This window comes from Triturus cristatus, chromosome 5_2 (genome assembly GCF_964204655.1).
Source record: "Triturus cristatus chromosome 5_2, aTriCri1.1, whole genome shotgun sequence".
NCBI lineage: Eukaryota > Metazoa > Chordata > Amphibia > Caudata > Salamandridae > Triturus > Triturus cristatus.
Genome location: NC_140588.1, coordinates 426,033,702 through 426,055,413, shown reverse-complemented (window position 1 = coordinate 426,055,413; position 21,712 = coordinate 426,033,702). Strand labels below are relative to the sequence as shown.

Here is a 21,712-nt window from a genome sequence, read left to right as displayed (position 1 = left end):
TTTTTTTTTTCTCTCGAAAACCGAATAAAGAAGATTATTATATAATACACCCAAATCCTCATAGTTACTACTCTTCCAAAGTCTTCATTCCATTTGTTGGGTAGTATTAGAAGTGTCAGGTCTTTTGAGGGTGCCCTCCTAGTAGTCCCTTCTAAGTGTGGCACTGTTCACTCATTATTTATGTTTGTAGCCAAAAAGTGTCAATTGGATAAGAGGTACAACTGTCTAAGGGCTTCTAAGAAAATAAGTTTGAGTTCTGAAATAGGACCTACAGGATCCATGCCCTTGACCATTATGGAGCGTGTACTGCAATCATTATTATTTTTTATAAATCAGCTTTATTGATTTCAATGTTTGCAATAAATATTACAAAGAAAAGCTTATGTATGGTGGCCTACTCAAATCTCTGCAGCTCAACAGGTCCAGCTCCAGTCTCTGTATCTCAGTTGCACCTTGAAATTAGTCCCATATAGCTCCCTGCATTGGTACCTTATAGTACCTACCACGAGATTGCCTCCTGTAGTCTATTTTGCTGATGTGTCCATGCTCCTTGTTATCGCCTTTCCTAAGCCCCAAATCCCTGCAGAGCCATCGGCTCACTGCACCTCCCTCACTTGCCTCAGTGAGGCTGTAGATCTTCCCTTTCAGTAGGTAGCGGGTGCAATCAGGTTTCGCAGGGACCACTTCCACCTTTCATCGGTGCTGCCACTGCACGCCTCGACTGAATGTTTCATCTAAAGAAACAGAAGTTATATCCCCCAGGGTAGCTATTCTGCCCCTCAAGTGTAGCAGGTCTCCAGATGACATGTTTGATTACAGTGAGTTGGGTCCCCTGGACAGGATCTCTGGCAGTTTATGGCCATCAGGTTCAGTTGCTGGTGGTACCCCAGAGAATCTAACAAACTAATTTATCAAACGAATTACAGACCAGCCGTTGGGGAGTCATATTGGGCTCAACTACCACATAGAGAGACTGGGCCAAGAAATGAAGAAGCTGCATATCAATGTTTTTAGCTTCTGATCCTCCTTAGCCTTAAATTGCCTGTGAAACTCAAAGATCATTACTCTTTTCTTCTTTGCATAAACATCATCTTGTCTCTACAGTAACTAAACCTGAAGAGGGCAACAAAGTCCAGGCTGCTAGAAGAGCTTGCCGAGAAACAGAGTCATCTTTTGAAACAGTATAACTTTTTGATGAGGCTGTCTTTAAATTCTAGTTGATAGGAAGGGATACCCTGCCTTTGAATGCATTAGTCAATGCTCCTAATCTTTTCCACCATTTTTTTCATGGTTGTCCTGATAAGTAGGTATATTGCTGCATCCACACACACCGCTTTCCCTGAAGCACTAAGCAGTCTGACCTTTATCATTCTGCAGAACGGTGGAGCACATCTATTTTGAGGCAGGACTTATATTTTGGGAACGAGCTCTAGTAGTTCACCTTCCAGACAAAGAAACGGACTGTGTCGGGTGCTTAGTCCCCCAACTGTGCATGTGTGTATCTCTGCTTACAGAGTGGGGTAAAAACACCAATGTTCATTTCGCATAACATGTGCCACTATGGCACTGCCTAATGCCAACAGGCTTAACTAAAAGTTCAGATCAAACTCTCAAGAAGGACAGTTTCTGTACAAAGGATACACTAATAAGACAATAGCTCTACTATCTATTAAGGAAAACCCTTTATCTGGGAGAGTCTTCCATACACTGTGATTCTTCTCAGTTCCTCCCATTGCTCTACTCACATGGAAAGTGGCAGAGCCTCTTATTTAAACCTTCCCAATCCAGCATGGCCACCATCAAGTATCCCAAGGTATGATGGTGGTGAAATTTCTCGTGAAGTCACATTTGTTTCTTCACTACATAAGCTTGCTGTTCCTTGAAGATGATGTGTTGCAATGCATTCATGGAGATTTTTCCCTTTGTATTCATCACCCTTTACCTTTGATTTTTGTCCTTGTAGTTTTTCTAGTTTGAGGTTTCTTCTCACTGAATTGGATTCTAGAATTGGTTTCACATTATGAAGTCTGTTATACACAGTCCTGTTAGGCTCCACCTTCAGTACAGTCCAATACTTTGAGTATTATCCATTCTTCTGGCTCTGTTATTACTTCTGAAGATTTTCTACTACCTTGTCAATAAGTAATTTTATACGTTTTTCCTCTAACTGTGAAACTTTCTTAGGGAAACCTGTCCTCTTTCACGTAATATTTTTGTGATGGACAGCATTGTTACTACAGGAATTAGTTGCTCATTCTTCTGGCAAACTTAAAGGGAGAAAGAGTGGCGACCACTGTGCTCAACCCTTGATAAACTGGCACTCTAAGTTCTCAAGGACCAAGAGCTAAAGATTCATATGTTTTCTTAATACACAAATGTAGGATCTGCAAGACAAAAGGTCTGATCATGGCCTGCCTGAACTTGACTTTCTATCATGGGAGACAACATCCACAGACCACGGACAAGGATGCTTTCTACCCGAAATGCTCACTGATCATAAGTTATACGTTTTCCTAGTTTCCAGGTGATCACTAGACTGCTCCTCCATACAAGGGACTATCTGTTTGGGTTAACACCAAAATATCCCAGCCAATCATGGTAAATGAGGATCTTGGAGAGGGCTATGGAGTTCCCAATTTGGGCCACTGCAAGATTTACATTATTTTGCTTAGCTTGTATGGTGTGGTCTGACCGGTGTCAGCAATGGTAGTTGGTTACTTCTTGGTAAGTTTTAATGGACATTGTGAATTTGTTCTTCTATTTTTTCTGGGGACATCTATTATATATATATATACATATATATACATATGAAATAGATCTTGTCATAATCTGTCATTGCCCAATGCCGGCCAATTGGGCAAACATGATCAGTAAACCATGTTTTTCCAAATCGATATCTGCACCACCAAAGGCCTCTTCCTCCGAAACTCCACTCTAGTCCTCCATCACTTAGATCTCAGTCTCCACCGGAAGTTTAGAAAGAGGTTTGAAGACACACACATGTTCTGCTTGCTCTGTGGCTCCTAGACTGATGAACTACATCTCAGATTTACCCATCCCTTGCCACTTCCCTCCTGGTTTGTTCTTCCCCTACTTCTGCTCCATCTTTTGGCATGGAAGCAGCGATCCAGCAGCATGTAGGATCTTCAAAAATGTCTAATATTTCAAATAAAAGAAATGGGCTAAAGTGTAAACATGCAAGAAAACGTTTTGACAGTGGTCTCTGTACCTTGGATCTGCTTGGCAATGAAATGGCTAACATGCAACGAAGGATTTAAAGCAAGAAAAGTAGAGTCTTACCTGAGATCACCTCTTTGGGTAAATGCTTCGATAAAAACTTGCTGTCTGTCATAGGTGTGAGTATAGCAGCTGTGTTTCCCAACATGCTGCCAATCCCCAAGGTCAGCAGCATGACAAAATACAGCACCGACCAGATCTGTGACACCTCCATGTTTTTGATTGCTTCAGTGTAGACTATGAAAGCCAGACCGGTCCCTTGTACAGCCTGCAGGATCCAGAACAAGAGGAGAATAAACACTCATTAATGGCAGTACCAAGGCAGCTGTCAATGTCAATCTCAATGAACATCAGTTATGGGAGTAAAATGCTCCCGTGAAGCGATGGAACGGAAACAAATGTCTCGTAGCCAGGTTAAAATATTTTATTCAGAAATGTGAAGCCAAATACCGAATACTTTGCACCAGTTGAGATATTGCACTCAATGTAATTTCACACCTAAATGTGATTTGTGATCCTAAACATTTTGTACTGCAGGAAGGGCGATTTTGCATATCAATGTCAACAAATGTACTGTCATACTGGTGCAAACCTTTTGCACATAATGTGACATCCTATTGCTACATTTTCTCAGTAAGGACTGAATGCATCTAAACGTGACACCACACACTTCTTAACTTGACAACAAGATTTTTCACAAAAATGTGATATTGGCTCCTATAAGCGTGTTCATACGCCTCTTGATGTTGCACCGAGGGTGATTTTGCACCTTAAACTGGTTTTGGTACCTAGATGTGATTTTGCACATAAATGTGAATTGAACAATTAAATATTTCCCAAATTCAAGGTTAGTTTGTTCTAGGGGCCATTTTGCTCCGTAATTAGCTCATACTGAGGCACGCATTATGCACCTGATGTGACATCATGCTACTACATTTTCTCCCTGTACTGAGTGATACCCCATGCCTACTTGTTGTGATTGTCTTCTCAAGATCAATAACCTGCATATCTTTTATGTTATCGCATACAGCCACCAGCCCCAAAGCAAAGTGATCTTTATCTCTGATCAGACTCCAGGGTGCACAGAAACAACACATTAGAGCTCATATTCCCTCCTGGCCCTGGTGACCCACCAGGAAACCTTTATCAGTGACAAATGCCATATTTCAGACTGAACTCTATTAAAACTGAGGGGCATACTTACAATAGAAGTGGCAGAGCGTGGCGTTAGCCTCCTTGCCTTAACACCCCGCTACACCACTTCTGAAACGCTGGGCTGCACCATATTTACAACAATATGGTGCAGCCCTGCGTTTCATCCTGCACTGGCGCTACACTTAGCAGCATAGCGCCAATGCAGGAACTTTTGCACCATAGTGCAAGGGTGTCTGCATTGCAGGGGAAGATTGTTTATGTGCAGGAAGGTGTCCCTTCCTGCACATAAACAATTTTTAAATGGCGTTTTGTAACTTCTATGTGTGCTGCCTAATGCAGCACACATAGAAGTTGCAAAACTTAATTTTTAAAAAGAATGTTTATGTACAGGAAGCGACACCTTCCTGCACAAAATCAATGGCGTTTTGCTGTTTTCATGTGTGCTGCAGAGCGCAGCACACATGGAAACAGCAAAAACAAGGAGAAATTTAACATTGTTCCTCGTTGCACCAGGGTAAGACCAGGTTTTCCCTGGTCTTAATTTTGGCACTGCCCGATATTTATGCCACCCTTGTAAATAAGGGTCAGCATCAAAATAAATGGGTGTTGCGGTGGAAACCAGTGCACACAAAGATATACTGAAGAGGGGCCCCCACCACATGCTCCGCGAGGAGTGAACTCACCAAGGTCTGTAGCGATCCCTTTCTTCTCATGCGTCCTCTTATTTCTCCCTGATTCTAGGGAGGAGACCTCTCCACCGCCTCCTGTTTCACCACTTCAACACTCCATTCCAAAGGGCAAGGGAGCTCTGAAAGCCATCAGTGAATTCCAGTTGCAGATGTGGTGTGTCGAGCTTCAAATGAAAGTGGGCATTCCATTTGGCACCAACCTCCACCTCAAACCACCCACTTTGTGGCAAAAATAATTTTATTGAGGGTTTCCTTGATTCCATAATTGATCAATTCACCTTCTCATGTTATAGCCTTTTTTTGGAAGAGTTTAATCTCCACTGGGAAAAAGACAATGACTCCTATACATCCCTTCTCAAATCCTTTGTGTCTGACAACAACCTGCTAAAAGATTGCACCTTTACTATCCTGAAAAGCAGCTCTATCTTGGAACTGATTTTCTTAAAGGAACACCACGTCCAAAATCTCGAAACCACTCTGATTTTATTGGTCAGACCACTTCTACCTAGGCCAATAACCCTTGGCTTACCTCTGAGTTAAGAGCGGAAATGCAGACGGTTCAGCAACTGGAACGAGTTTGGAGCCATTACTACGCTGGGGCTTGGCACTTGGACTTCCACCAACTCGGATGCTTCAAATTGCCTCTGATTGTTGATAAGACATGTTTTATGTTTGATTTCATTCCCCAGGCTGACAACTCCTCAATAGCTCTTTTAAATATAGTTTCCAATCCTATCAATCAGCCCTGTGCCAAAATATTCACAGCTCCCTCTCAAGCTCATGTGACAAATTGGCCTCTTTCTTTCTAGGAGGAGACCGAGGCCATTTATGGTAGCATTGTCTGGCTTCCGGTGGTGACCTGTCTTATGCAGCATCATTTCAAGCCTTTGTCCTCTTAAGTTCCTATCCTCATAACTCTTAAGATCGTTGTTGAGGAGGCACTTTCTCGCTTTGTTATTTACCCATGTTGGGCTCTCTAGATGATGTGTGTCCATTATACACTCCACGTGGTTATACCTGCTCTTACCTCCAACCATCCTTTACTCCTCATTTTCTTATGGCATTATTCCTCGTGGATGAAAGGAACGGGGGTTCAATCACCTTTTTAAGAAGCCAAACTTGAACTTAAAGAAGACGCGAACAATAGGAACATTTCTCACTAGCCAGCAGGCGCTAAAAACTGTGAGAAGATTCTTGCTCCCTAAAAATGTTGAAGAACTTCAGTTTTTCAATGTCAGACAAATTGTTTTCCACACTGGTTTAGGCACCAAGACTACCCTTGTGGCTGTACTGAAAGACCTGAGACAAAATGTGTACGATGGCATTCCCACCTGCCTGATCCTGCCTGATCTGTTCACTGCATTTCATGTATTGGACCACGCTTACCTGGTCCAGCATTTCGAAGAAGTGGGTTCGGATGGGAAAGAGTACCAATAGTTTGCCTCTTCCCTGCCACACAGAATACAGTCATGGGCGCTCCCCCTTCCGTGTAAAATCCTATTTGGCTACATACTGAGTTTTCCAAAGGTCTTTTCTGTTTTCCATCCATTTTAACATTTATTTAACATTTATTGTTGCCTCTTAATGATCTAATCAGGGGATTCAGGGTCAATGTTTCAATCCATTGATTATGAGCTTGATACGCCTTCCCCTAAAATTAATGAAAAGATATTGGCATGTTTATTGGCCATCCTTTTTTAAGATAAATGGGAATTTCCTCAGGCTGATGGCTTCAGAAACCCAAACCATGCTTTTGAGAACAGAGTTAACAAGTTCAAATCATCTCCCAGCTATAGGCATCTTGTATAGCGCACTGTGCTCAATACTCACTAATGGAAAAATTGTTGGGGGAGCGGACCGTATTGCATCACTTCTATCGACTATCCTCCAAGCAATAATAATGCAAGAGCCAGAAGCAGCACATCAGTACACACTGATCTGTGGGACATCCCTGCGAGTATTGCAACATCTGAGCTTGGAAATATACTACTCAAGGGAGAAGTACATGGCCATATCAATCATTATAATGATGGCTTAATATTACTAGCGGTTATTTGCATTACAAGTGGTAGTAGTGTATAGAGATCCAAGAATACTCGCTCTGAAAGAATGAAGCAATTGGAAGGTGTCTGATGATAACAACCATAAGAAAGCAGATACATCAACTTGAAATGTGAAAAAGAAAAAAGGAACAAATAACTGTAAAAAAGAAAGAGAACCAAACAGTCTACTCTCCAAGGTAATTATTATTATCAAATGGCAAAGAACCAGAAGGGTGTGTTCCCACTGATGCATCTGTCCCCCAGGAGGACCATCCAACAAAACGCAATCTCTGTTATTTTAAGAGGTTTATGTAGGAAGGTGGCTCTGTATATACTATACCAAAGTAAGGTATAGGATGCACAGAGTCCAGTGGATCCACAAAGGCTTACAGAGGTAAAAGTGGATAACACCTTCCTCTATTTTTGTGGTAGTGGGGGCGAGCAGTAATGCTTTATCAGAGGGTAGTGTTAAGCCTTTATTGTACACACTCATGCAAGAAATTATGTCACACACTCCAAGACTGAACTTAGACCAATTGTTTGTATAAAAAATATTTCCTTAGTTGTATTTTATTTTTAGAACCAAGCAGGACTCGGTACAGGTAAGTAAAGTTGTACTTTTGAAGCTGGATAAAATTGACATTGTTATTGGTTTGTAAAACATTTACAGACAATTGATATTTGTAATTACTTTGTGATTACTATTTAGATTACTCTTGAGATTACTTTTTAGAGAACTTTTTCTACTCAGTGTCTACTCAGTGTGGTATGCCTAGATATCACACTGGGACATTTCCTAGACAAAGGTGAGTAAAGCACTTTAACATTAAAACACAGGGGCATATTAGCAAGGGCTTTATCGCCGCTTTAGCTGCACTTTTTGATGCTAAAGCGGCGTTTTTTTATCGCCCTATCAGCAAGCTGTCGCTAACAGGCGTTAGCGACAGCTTTCTGGCGATAGGGGCCGGGATTCCTGTCACCTTGCATGCCAGCGCTAATTATCGCTAATGCCATGCAGGGTAGTCGTTCCCAACTAAAAGCGACTGAAAACAGTCGGTAACACAACTTCCCCCTATTAGCAACGCAGGTGAAGCGATAAAAAAAGTTGCGCTAAGCACGATTATCGCTAGTATTTAACACCTGCTATAAACATGACTTACCTGTTTCTTCAATGGGAGGTGGATTGTCAGGCTAAGTCCACCATGGCGTTAATGCGTGAATATCGCTGGATTTCCAGCGATATTCAGGCATTTCGCCGCTGTCGCTGGATATTTTATCACAGTGGAGATTAACGTTGCTAATAGCGTGTTCTCTCCGCAAAAGTATCCAGCGATAGGAGGCGAAAAAAATTATCGCAAGTTGTTGCTAATATGGCCCACAGTTGCTTAGGTTTCCATTCAAACACAATTTAACAATTAGAACTTTTTCAGAGGAAAAACAGTCAGTGTTATCCTATGGAGGAAAATATGGTTATCGGTTTGCAAGTCAGCAATCGTCTTGAGGGGTGAGTTTCTGGGTTTAGAAAAAGGGTTCCCCCAGGGTCAAGGATGCACTCAAAGAGCACCCTCAGCGGCACTAAGGCAGCTGGGTGCGGAGTGCTGAGGCCCACTGCTAGCCTATGTGGCTAAGGGGTCATCGGTTGGTGGCTGCTCCTGGGCAAGCCACTGGGTTGAGGGAGCAAAGCTCCTAGGGTTAAGCTCAGGGCAAAGGGGGATCGGAGTTAGCACACAGGGTGCACCCACAGAGGCACAGGGGCGGCTGGGTACAGTGTGCTGAGTTGGCATCAGGTCCCCTGTTGTTTTCAATGGGAGATCCCCGGTCGGAACAAAGACTGCAGGTTAGGTCAGGGAGGCTTCCTGGAGGCGACCACTGTTTGGATGCAGGGAGATGCCTGGACACCGTTGGTTGGGCCACCCAAGGTCGTGGGGCATCAGGTGCAAGGTTGTCTTTAGGCATTGGGTTTCCTTATCAGCTCCTGGCGCGGTCGGGGGACCCTCGAGGTAGAGGGTGGAGTCGTCGTCGGGAGGCTTGAGGTAGGAAAGGGGTCTCCAGATCCCAGGTCAGGTTTGCTGGGGGGGGCTCCTCATGGTGTTGGGCCACTCAGGCCGTGGGCGTAGGGTGCAGAGTGGTGCAGATTTGCAGATTTGGCCGGCGCCAGAGTCTGGTTCTTGAGCAAGTCCTGTCTTCACTGGAGACAGAGTCTTTGCAGTAAAGGTCTGGCAGGTCCTCTGAGTCCTGGGGGGATGCTGACTGCTGGACAGGCCACGGTTCTGCTGGAGCAGGTCGAGGTTGGGACTGGCTGGTAGGGCTGGGGCCAAGGCAGTTGATGTCCTCCTCTTCTTCTTTCAGCATGGCTCTTCAGTCCTTCTTCTTCTTCTTGCTTGTCTGAGGAGGCAAGGTTCGGGGTTCACCCCTAAATACTAAATTTAGGGGCATTTTAGGTAGGTACAGGTCGGGACCAATGGGTCCCTTCCTTGGGGTGGGTATAGCCCCTATTATGCCACCCTCCAGTTGGAGGGAGCATAAGCCTCTCTCTGGTTGGCTGGGTTCCCTCATCTTCAAGATAGCGGGGACTGAGAGTTGTGCTTTGCCTCACCTCCTTCACCTGAGGGGTGGAGTTGGCAAAGTTGGGCACACCTCTCCTCCTATCTTGGTTTTCCGACTGATTCTCCCTCCCAAGTCGGTGTTAGAACCGGTGGGGGCCAGTTGCTGGGAGCAGTGAAAGGCAGGTTCAGCTAACAAAAGCGGCAAGCCGTTGAAGCTTCCCCTTCGTGGACCCTGCCTATCCTGGGGGAGGAGGCTTGGCACCTCTGCCCAGGATGTGCTTTATTTCAGGACCCCGAGAGTGGGAGGTTCTCGACCCGGGGGCCAGAAACATGTCTAGGGGTGGCAGCTGGTGAGCAGCCACTCATCCAGGACACTAGAGTTAGGTCGTTTTTCAGGGGGAATCTCTAGAATGCCCTCTGAGTGCATCTGGCATTAAATCCAAAACTTGCATCAGTGTGGGTTTAATAGGCTGAGACGTTTGATACCAAACGTCTCAGTCTTCAGTAAAGCCATTATGGAGCTGTGGAGTTCGGAGTGCCAAACTTCCAGCCCATGGTTTAAAATGGCTTTACTGCACTTACAATACCTGTGAATGGCACAGATACTGTAGGGGCCCAGGGCTCATGCCACTCTGCCCTCACCTGTGGCACAGTGCAACCTGCCTTAGGGCTGTAAGGCCTGCTAGAGGGGTGACCGATCTATGCCACAGGCAGTGTTTTGTTGGGCACAGCACACAGGTATGTGTGCCATGTCAACTTGTAGTTTTAGGGCCTCCCCCTGGCACACAGACTGCACTGGCAGTGTGTAGGAGTCAGTGGAGGAGTCTCTGAGGGTGGCAAAATATATGCTTCAGCCCTCAGAGACTTTCTCTGGCTTCAAGGCCCTTGGTGCCCCTGGATCCTTTTACACGGGACTTATATGTAGGCCAGAAGAGTGCCAATGTGTGGAGTATAGCTACCATTTTGGGGAAAGAACACAGGCCCTGGGTACCTGGTTAGCACGAACCCAGGGCACACTTAGTCAAGAAGCATCAAACATAAGGCAGAAATTGGGGGGGCAACCATTCAAAAAGGGGCACTTTCCTACAGTATAACAATGAAGAAAGAAAAGAATCCTGTAACCAAAGTACCCTATCTTTGAGAAAAGACAGATGAGTTTGGATAGTTCAGAGAACAGTCCAAGATTGGCAGAAACTATGAGCCAACTATCCAGAAGGAAGCAGACAAAGCTGAAGAAAGGGATAAGGCCCAAAATACTCAGGAAAAAACCCAGGGCCTGATTACGATGTGGGTCGGACTCACGTCTGCCCGACATCACCACGGTGTTGGGACTGACCATACTCCCGTCGGCGGTCCCGACACCACCATTATAATGCGACCACACGTGTTGCGGTCGCATACTCCTATTTCTCTATGGGAACTTGTGCTGCGGCCATAAAACGGCCGTAGCGCAAGCTGCCATGGAGAAACAGGAGATTCTGTTAATCCCTGCACCGTGTGGCAGGTACCTCAAGGATCTTGCCACACGGTGCAGGGATTAACAGTGGGGCACCATTAGTGCCATCTCGGCCCCCCGCCTGGAGGCCGTGGAGGAATAGGGGCCCTGCTAGGGGCCCCCAAAGTCGTTCTCCGACAGACTTTCCTTGTCAGAAAGCCTGACATGGAAAGCCTGTCGGAAACCGACATGTAATTCCCACAGTGGAAACGCCTTTCTCAGGGATTATGTTGGGGCCTCTGACTGGCTGACAGGCTCCTTGAGCCCGTCAGAATTCACCCGGGATGGCCTGCCGGTTTGTGCTGGAGACAAAAACAACCGAGATTATAATTGTCTGTGCAAGCAATAAAACTTCTATTATATACAATTTGAGTCTGAAACAAGAAGATTATTACATTGGATTGTATATTATTACAGTGGACTGCTCTTTGTGTGCTTGGGTATTTTGTTTAAAGGCCTCAGTACTACTAGCCGAGCTCTGACCATCCGAGTTACTTGTGATATTTTGGCACCCCTTCTGCAGATTAGGGGTGGGTTATTGAGAGCTATACAGCGAAGCGATGATTTAAAAATAATTTCTGTTGTAGAAGCTATAGACCACAGGTAAAAGGAATGAACATGAAGAATAAGGTTGAATGGATGGAACCATCCATGGCAGCATCATCAATTTAAACACAGATCGCTGCTGCCACCTTGTGTATTCTTTATCCATCCGATTTGTGGTGTAGTTAAATCCAGCCACTTAATGCAAATAGAGTACTCTCCGAACAAACTTTTCAACACCTTCAAGTTTCCACACTCTCTACTCAACACCTTCAAGCTTCCACACTCTCTACAATACAGTTATTTTATCTGGCCCATCTACAGACCAAAAGCAGGCCAAAAGCACAAAGATGCGAGAAAATATTGCAGCAGAATGATAGGCAGTAGAAAAAGAAAAGACAAAAACTTCTCCAGCCCCAAACCGCAATGAGCATCGCAGGTTACACGAGGCCTCATTTACAAGCCCGTTGCGCCACCGGTGCGTCACTTTTTTGGAAGCACCAGCAGTGCAATGGGCTTGCCCATATTTACAAGGCCACTTTAAAGTCACCCTGCAACATCCATGGAACCTGACACATTCCCTGATTTACAACGTTGTGTAAAGCTGGGAATGCGTCAGACTCCCACACATCCCCAGTGGAGGGATAGGAGTGGCACAAAGAGGAGAAATGCTTTTATTTCTCCTTCTTTTGACTCTTTATATGAGTGCTGCATTCTGCAGCATGCATAGACAGAAGAAAATGCCATCAATTATTTTGTTGTCCAGGAATGTGTGCCTTCCTGCACAAAAACAATCATCTCCGCAACGCAGGCACTCTTGCAACATGACGCAAGGGTGTCTCCACTGGCACATGGGTGCAGAGCAGGGGAGAAGGACAGGAAAGTGCCGTATCTTGTAGTTACGGTGTATTTGTGCCCTTTTATTTTGACACACAGCAGCGCAGAAGGTAGGCTTGCTGCACTGCTGTGCGTCATATTATAGAAAATCAGACCCACAATCGCACAGCACAAATGTCGCCTTATTGCACCCTTCCTGTCTAGACTAACAATCCTAAGGTACTGCAGCTCTCGACTTCCTGAGATGAGCGAAGACGACCTGACCCAGTCCAGCGCGAGTCAAAGCCGTCATAAACACGTCTCGAAGATGGCGCAGACAGGCGAGGGAGTATGGGGGTGATGGGGGGAAGGTTGCAGCAAGTGAAGAGTATCTAAACATGACTAGCCACTTCAGCAGTGTGGATCAAGTGTGTCTGTCTGTGTGATGTAGCGCTCTGACAGCCTACATTGGGATGGGTAGCACTAAAAAAAAAAAAATTAAAATTAGTAAGTGCTATTTTAATTGATATTTTGCTAATTATTAATACCAACAAATGAATCTAACATTCTCACGGTGCATGCATATCTCTTTTGTACATGGGTTGAACAAAGTCAAAAACCTGTCTCAAAAAAATAGGGGCCCATGTACAAGCCCCTATCGCCACCGCAAAAACACTTTTTACCAAGTTGTGGTGGAGATAGGGGCAGTGCCTTATTTACAAGGCAGCGTTAAGCCACTTAACGTGGCTTAACGCTGCATTGTAAATAAGGCCCACTTTCACGCTATGCTTAGCGTGAAAGGGGTAGGCAGTGGGTGTTGCGGTGGACGTTCCACCGCAACATCCATTGATTTTGATGCTGCCCCCTATATACAAGGGCGGCATAAATAGGAGGCAGTGCCAAAATTAAGAGCAGGTAAAACCTGGTCTTAAGTTGTCGAAACGAGGAGAAATGCATTATTTGGTCCAAGGGTGCCTGCATTGGCTAAGTGTAGCGCCAGCGCAGGAGGAAATGCAAGGCTGCACCATATCGTTGTAAATATGGTGCAGCCTTGCGTTTCCAAAGTGGCGGAGTGAGGTGTTAAGACATGATGGCTAATGCCTCACTCCACCACTTCCTTGAACATATGCCCCTTGTTGGACTTGGCCCTTTTTGCAGGGTCATCCCTGAACATTTTTGCCTTCCTCCTGTATTGTTTCTAACCTGTTTTTGTTGGTTTTAGGACTCTGGGCACTTTACTACTGCTGATCAGTGCTAAAGTGCATATGCTCTCTGTGTAAATTGTTATGGTAATTGGTTGTCCATAATTGGTATGTTTGCCTTACTAGTAAAGTCCCTAGTAAAGTGCACTATGTGTGCCAGGGCTGGTAATGCAAATGCTACTAGTGGGCCTGCAGCACTAATTGTGTCACCCACACAAGTCGCCCTAAGAAGAGATCTCAGGCCTGCCACTGCAGTGCCTGCGTGCAGTTTGTTAACTGCCTTGTTGTCCTGGCAAGTGCACCCACTTGCCAGGCCTTACCTTCCCTTTTTATGCACATCAACACCCCTATAGTAGGCCCAAGGTACCCCCTTGGGCAGGGTGCAGTGTATGTGAAAGGTAGGACATGTACTGAGGTGTGTACCATGTCCTGACAGTGAAATACTGCCAAATTCGTTTTTCACTGTTGCAAGGCCATCTTGCCCATAGGACGGAATGGGGAATGCCGTGTCCCATGTTTCCAGCATATTTTCCCATAGGTATAAGATGGAGAGGTGGAGTTTAGTGTGCCTAAACTCAGAATTTAATAACACATCTTTTTGTGAAGATGGTTTTTGAATTGAAAACCACGCTTTTAAAAGGGGCTAGTTTCTTGTCTTTAAACCATCCTTTGTGCCTCTGCCTGGTTGTGTATTGCCTGTCTGGGTTTGGATGTGACAGGGTCTGGGCAGTCTCCTGACCCCAGGGAGGAGGAGGTGAGACAGCAATAGTCTGGCCTGCATTTGATGTGGGGGGAGGAGTAGCCCCCTGGATGTGAAGAGGGCTGTGTTGCTGCACCCAGAGGATGGCTCCACCTCCTGCTGAGCGTCTGGGCTCCAGACCCTGACTATCAAAGGAAGAGGGTGTGCAATGGCAGGCAGACACCCAGGTCTGGTTTGGACCGGGGTCAGAGCCCCCTGAACACAAAGACTTCAAAGACATTTAGGGATATAAATGGAAGAGCTGAAACCCCTGAACTCAAGACTGAAATCCATACTGAAAAAAGATTGAAACTACTTCGTGATCAAGAGGAACCTCTGCCAAAGAAGAACAGCTGAAGAGACTGAAGAGAAGGACTGCCCTTGCTGTGTGTTCAGGGGCTGGCATGCAGTTTTCTGATTTGACTGAGGCGAGGACAAGGGACTTTGCTGTGTGCTGTGTCCCCCTGCTTGAGGGGACTTTGCTGTGTGCTGTGTCCTGAAGTAATTTGTCTCCAAGGGCCCGAGGAGAGCTGGTCCCCTGTTGTGGAAACTCAGGAACATAAAAGTATCCAAGTGTGTCTCAGCGACGCTGTGTGTGTGCGCTTTTTGCATGCCTGAGACTGCCGTGTGGTCTGTGGTGCTGTTTACCAGGTGCCCTGTGACGGCATTGCCCCCGCAGCGTGAAACATCGTCCACGCTGCTGCAATGCTGTTTGTGGCCTGAGCCATCATCGTAACTGAGGCTGTGAGTAAAGATCACCGCCACCGGCCCGAGCCACAACGTGCTAAAGGCTTACTTGAAACTAAGAACCATGTCTCAGCGACGCTGTGTGTGTGTGTGCTTTTTGCACACCTGAGACTGCCGTGTGGTACGTGGTGCTGTTTACGAGGTGCCTCCTGACCGCATTGCCCCCGCAGCATGGAACATCGTCCCAGCTGCTGCATTGCTGTTTGTGGCCCGAGCCGTCATCGTAACTGAGGCTGTGAGTAAAGATCGCTGCCCCTGGCCCGAGCCGCAACGTGCTAAAGGATTTCTTGAAGCTAAGGAAGCTACAAGGTGAAAAGGATTGTGATCGTTGTTCGTTGAATGGAATCTGCCCAAGATCGTCAACGAAGGAGAAGACCGCGCCGTAACCCATCCGGCTACAACGTCGCCTAGTAACAGAGCTGCAACGGGATCGGAATCGCCCAGCAGGGCGTCCGACGAGCGGAGAGAGAGAGAGCGAGGCAGCACACCCCCAGGTAAGGCTTGGACTCCAGTCGGGAGCCGCAAGCGTGTGTGGCCTGGGGAGGCATGCAGGAGGAGTATAGGAGTGCTCCGATCTCTCTCCCCCTGCACCGCGTTAGACGCGCTGAGTCCCCGAGCGGCCCGTACCTGCCCAGCAGTACCGGGGCTGCCTCTTTAAGCTTACGACCATTGTCTCTGCTGTTGGGGCCTAGTGGTGCCCGAGTTGACCATGCAGATTGGCTTACCACATTATTCTTGCATTACAAACTGCCTGATTCTTGCATTACGAACCGCATTATTCTTGCATTACAAACTGCCTGATTCTTGCATTACGAACCGCATTTGTCTTGCATTACGAAATGTCTGATTCTTGCATTACGAACCGCATTATTCTTGCATTACGAACTGCCTGATTCTTGCATTACGAACCGCATTATTCTTGCATTACGAACTGCCTGATTAGTGCATTAAGGACTGTCTTATTACTACATTACGAACTGCATAACGAACTGCATAGCATTGCATTAGGACTGCATTCGAGATCATGAATTGCTCATTAATACCGCAAGAACCTACAAGTGATTGCTGGCCTAATAACCCGCAAAGTGAAATATTACGAATATGCATGTGTTGGATCTCTATCGTTTGATCTCATCGTATTCTTTTTTATAAAGATACCGCTATTTTTATGAAACCAGTGTGATGCTCATTTGTGGTGTTATCACTGTGTTACTGGGAGTGTGGTTGCAAATGCTTTACATATTGCCTTGGAGATAAGCCTGGCTGCTTGTGCCAAGCTACCAGGGGGTGAGCAGGGGTTATCTCAGAGTGTATCCCTCCTTACCCTGACTAGAAACAAGGGTTCCTATTTGGACTAAGGTACCTACCTCAGCCAACTGGAGACCCCCAGTTCTAACACCCCTCAGTCTTTCTTAAGTAATTGATGCAATCAAAAGCTATGTTCCTTTGCTTCCATCCGTTGCATTGACATCTAGATAGCTCACAGCCAGGATGGCAATGATTCAAAAATAGGGCTGATGGCACTTTAAACAAGGCCTTTGTATTGGAACCAGTTGGAAGTTAAAATAACGGAAATTGCTTTAGAAAATAAAGGTAACAACAGACAAGTGCTGCTGGATGTGCCCTGGTGTCGGCAGTTGCACTGGGACAAATCCAGCATATTTCTCTGGGGCCATCCCTGATCTGGCTCGATAAGAGCTGCCAGATCTGGCAAATGGACCCCCTCATTCTCTGCCCTCAATACATGCTATATTCAAACAGGGCTTCATATTATTGAATCTGGAATCAATCCAGATAGACTGGGATTCAGGCCACAGGTATAGTTTAAAAACCCATTTTTATTCTCTATAGCTGTTTCTACAGAGATTTTCTAGCAATCCCAGTGTAGAAAACAACAATAGTTTATTTTTATATCAACAGGCTACATTTATTAGAGTTTGATTTGTGACACCCTCTAGTCATGACTACACAGGGCCTCATTTACTACAAAATGATGCAGCGCAGTGCTGCAAGCCATTTTGCTGCACTGAGCTGCATTATTTTAAAAGCACAGGGGTGCGTCATATTAACAACAATACAATGCATCCGTGTGCTTTCCCCTGCGCTGTTGCACAATCGGATGCCATGGGCCACTGCAAGCACCCTTGCGTCAAGTTGCAAAGGTGCCTGCATTGCCTGGATGATTGTTTCTATGCAGTAAGGGACATCTTCCTGCACAAAACAAACATTGATGGTATTTTCCTCTTTCTATGCATGCTGCACAATGCAGCACTCATAGAAAGAGGAAACAAGAGGATAAGTAAAAGTATTTCTCCTCGTTGCACCACTCCTGCACCTCACCTGGGGAGGTGTAGTATTCTGACGCATTCCCAGCTCTACAAAATTTTGTCAATCTGGGACTTTGTCAGGTTCCATGGATGTTGCGTAGGAACACCCACAGCAACACCTATGGAACGCCCCTTTCACACAGAGTAATGCATGAAAGAGGCCCATATTTACAAGGCAATGAAAAGTCACTTAGGGTGACTTTATGTGGCCTTGTAAATATAAGCAAGCTCATTGCGCTGACTGTGCATAAAAAAGTGACGCATTGGTGGAGCAATGGGCTTGTAAATGAGGCCCACAATGTTTTGGCGTGCAGTGTACCTGACTATGTGCATAGCTAGTATCCCATCCGTGCACTTATGGTTTCTAGAATCTCATTGTGGCCTCAAAGAAATCCCTAATTTCATACCATGAGTTATTTATGTCACTTTTATTGGACATTTTACTGAAAGCAAGTAACTGCATTCAAGGGAATAGTCAGAATATAGAATGTCTCCAGTTGAACAATGTCCCAAACAGCTCTGAGCGAGTAAGTGAGGCAAGCAAACCCAGTAATTGTTCTAGAGATTGCTACCACTGAGGACATTGACATTTTTTTACATTTCCTTCCTTTTTTCAGCTTTTTGCAATTCCTTCTCTCCATACTCTTTGTAATCCATCCATTCATGTCGTTTTTCTTCCATCCCATTTCATCCATTATCCATTCATCTATTCATCCATCTCTGTCGTTTTTCTTCCTTACCATTTCATCTGTCATCCATCCATCCATCCATCCATCCATCCATCTCCGTCGTTTTTCTTCCTTTCCATTCCACCCATTATTCATCCATTTATCCATCCAACCTTTCATCTTTCCGTCCATCCATTATCCACTAATCGCTCTACCCAAACTTTCATAACTCTCTACATCCATCCTTTCATCATTCTCTCAACCCCGCTATCTCTGCACCCATCCATTCTCTCTCCATTCTTCTCTCCATTCACACTTCCCTGCATCCATCCCTACACCCTACTGTTCATCCATCTCTTCATTCATCCATTCATTCTCTCAGGTTACATCTCTCCAACCCTTCCCGCCTTCCTTTGTTCCACTGCAGGAGGTCATATTTATGAGCTGATTGGAGACCAGGATCACTGATCAAAGTCAAAGGAGCCATAAACAACAACTTAATTCTTCCATACAACACAGAAATGTCCAGTGTCACCAACCCCCACTCGAGCTTCTAAAGTGGAGGGTTAGACGACACTCCTCACCGCTGATAACATTGGGCTCTGCATGCTGCAGGTTAGCAAGGTCGATGCCATTTATGAAGGCAATGCAGTAGATTCTCAAAAGAATTTGTCAGTATGAAAAGTAGTACTGCAGGGGGATTCTTTTACATACTCTTACATGGCTTTGTGAATCAGCCTCGTAATATCCAACTCACTGTCAGTAAAAGTGCAAAGCAGAAACAGTCCTTTCTAATTGTAGACATTTAATATGAATCTTCCCTGAACATTCCCATTGTATTCCTGTTTTAGGTGTTTTGAGGCAGAGTCACACAGGCATGCAGAGTAGATAAAAGGGTAGTAAAGGAAGACTACTTTACATACCCAGAAACGCCTTTGTGGCGTGTGACTTTGGTTCCACTGAACTGGGACAGTGCAGAAGAGTTCGCTTGGGGATTGTTAGGCCGCAGAGTTCAGAGGTCAATGCAGACAATCTAATGAAGAACAGAGACCTACCGTGTCCAGTTCACTCTCTAAGCTGCAGTTCTTAATTTGTGGAAATACGGTAGCGTATTCCTGCGGGTAGGTAGTGTTCAGGTAGCTTTTCATGTCGTCCAAGTTGTCTGGCGTGATGGCGTCCTCCTCCAGGTCAAAAGTGTTTGTGAGCAGCAGCATAACCCTGGGACGAAAAAGTATAATTATGTTCTCCCTCTAAAATAAAACTATCATATGAAATTTTAATTGGACCATAGGGAAAGGCAGATTTGAGCTTTGTAATAAAACAAAAGAAAAGGTAGATATCTTACAAAACCACTTGTGCCATTGTCTAGATGATATCGAACAAATGACAGTATGCACATATTAGTTTCTGAGGTGATAACCTGCTAACACAATCCATAATTGCATATCACATGACCTGGGGTCTATTACGATGCCACCGCAATGGCAAAAGGGACCGCACGCCATAGATGCGGTGGTCCCGCCATTCAAATTAGGATGCGCCTGTCACACTGGCGGGCACATCCCGCATTTTTTACATTGCGGTGGGCGTTGCTGTAAGCAGCTACCGCCGCAATGTAAAAAATGCATGTCGTGCATTTGCATGCACAACATGACAGACACCGCGCAGTGCCGGCCACCTTGTGCATGCAAATGCAGGGGGTACCATAGGTACCCCCATGTGCACCCCCCACACTCCCTAACACCCTGGGGCCCGCAACGGGCCCCCAAGAGCAGAAACCGCATACCTTTCCATGGCAGCAACGCCGCCATGGAAAGGGTGATCTCTGCCATCATCATAATATGGATGGCGGAGTCTTGCAGACACCGCCACCATATTATACACGTTTTCCGCCCTGTCGACGAGTCGACCAGCGGAATAGCGGCAGACGGTCTTCCCGTCCGCCGCGGACCCCCCAGGCATCCCAATGTGGCGGAGAGCCATCTTGGCAGGATGGCGGGTGAATCGCCCCCACCGGGCTGGCGGTGGCTACCGCTGGCCCGGTGGGGGCGATCCACCCGCTATCTTAATGGGCCCATAACAATCCAATTAAGTTGCACCAAAATAATTTTGCACAGTTCTGGCCTGTCCATGCAGAGACTTTGTGAAAGGGGCTGACATTTGCACATGATTGTAGGTGCTCACAGACAGCTCATTCTTGTTGAACATGGACAGACATCATCACAATTTCCTTGGCCTAAGATTAGCTCAAAATCCATTGGACCCACTGCAAAAGGGCACAACCGTGTACAACAGACCGTGACATGCTATCACTGGTGAACAACACCACTATCATGAATGCCATTCTCTGATAGGGTACACATATACATTTGTTGGAGCTTTCTGAGACAGAAGAAACAAGTCTGGGTTTGCCTGTTTCCTGACTAGACAATATGAAACATGTTTCCTGCCTACACGTGTAGCTTAAGAGTGTGTCAGCCATTTCAGTGGCCAATATTTGGCAGTCAACATCCCTTGTACCCACAATAAGTGTTGCAATAAGTGTTGCACGTATTTCAATAGAATCCGGCTCATGTTCTGAAATAGTAAGGGCTTCATGAGCATGAGATCCAACAACATGCTCAATATTTGTCTGGTCATGCATAATTTGGGAGCGGTTTGCAGTTGCGCCCCCCCCTAGCAAATGCATCCAGATAATCTGGGGACAATACACCTATTTTAGAGTCAGAGACAAGACTGACACATGCTAGATTTGAAGCATTAATATTGGCTATATCTTTATGAAGCACTAATGCTAAAGCATTCCTATCAGATATGTGTTCATGGTCCACACCAGCTACTCACATTTAACACAGTGTGCCCCTGCTCACTGTTAGCAGGCAGCATTGTTTGAGGAACAATCTCTGTACCAGGTGTATCCGCTTTCTTGGACATGCACATTAATTTTAATGGATGAGCATAATGCCAGAGGAGTCTCTATCAGCACATACTTGCTTCAATACAACTATTCTGCAAATGCAGAATTTCCTTCAGCAAGAGTGCATTGGGTCTTTATTATTATCCCTAAACTTTATCATGCATATATTTCCACCCTAACTGTGTAGTCTCTCTATGGTAAAGTATAGGAACAATTACAAAAAAAACGCTCAAAAAAAGATATTAAAACTAATTTATTACAGTAAATTTATTGTATATAGTTATTGAAGTGATTTGATGAACAGCAATACCAGTAAAACGATGTAATATTTCGCAGTTGTTTTGAACAAGTCTGTAAGGCTTCTACTAAAGTGAAAGAGAACCCAAGAATATATTTGGGAAAGTAACAGGCCAATTCAGTTTAAGAATGCAGTTCACTTTCGACCAGATGTTCCTTAAATAAAGCTCTTTCCCACAAGAAAACAAAATATAACATGTCCCCTTTCTTTTCATGACAAGACCAACATAATTCAACAGCAATATTTGAAGTCCTATATAATTTAACCTGTGTACATAGTAATCTACTACAA

The 21,712-nt window shown here is 45.3% G+C and overlaps 1 protein-coding gene across 1 annotated transcript in view; it reads right to left on the bottom strand.

Moving 5' to 3' along the window:
* Positions 1-21,712, bottom strand: part of SLC6A20 (solute carrier family 6 member 20) — a 358,737-nt gene that overhangs the window by 60,170 nt on the left and 276,855 nt on the right. The window contains exons 7-8 of the mRNA XM_085607357.1: positions 19,262-19,424; positions 3,301-3,505 (exon numbers count right to left, since the gene is read on the bottom strand). Of these exons, the coding sequence (XP_085463483.1) occupies positions 3,301-3,505; positions 19,262-19,424 (368 nt within the window). The remainder of the gene's footprint in view (positions 1-3,300; positions 3,506-19,261; positions 19,425-21,712) is intronic.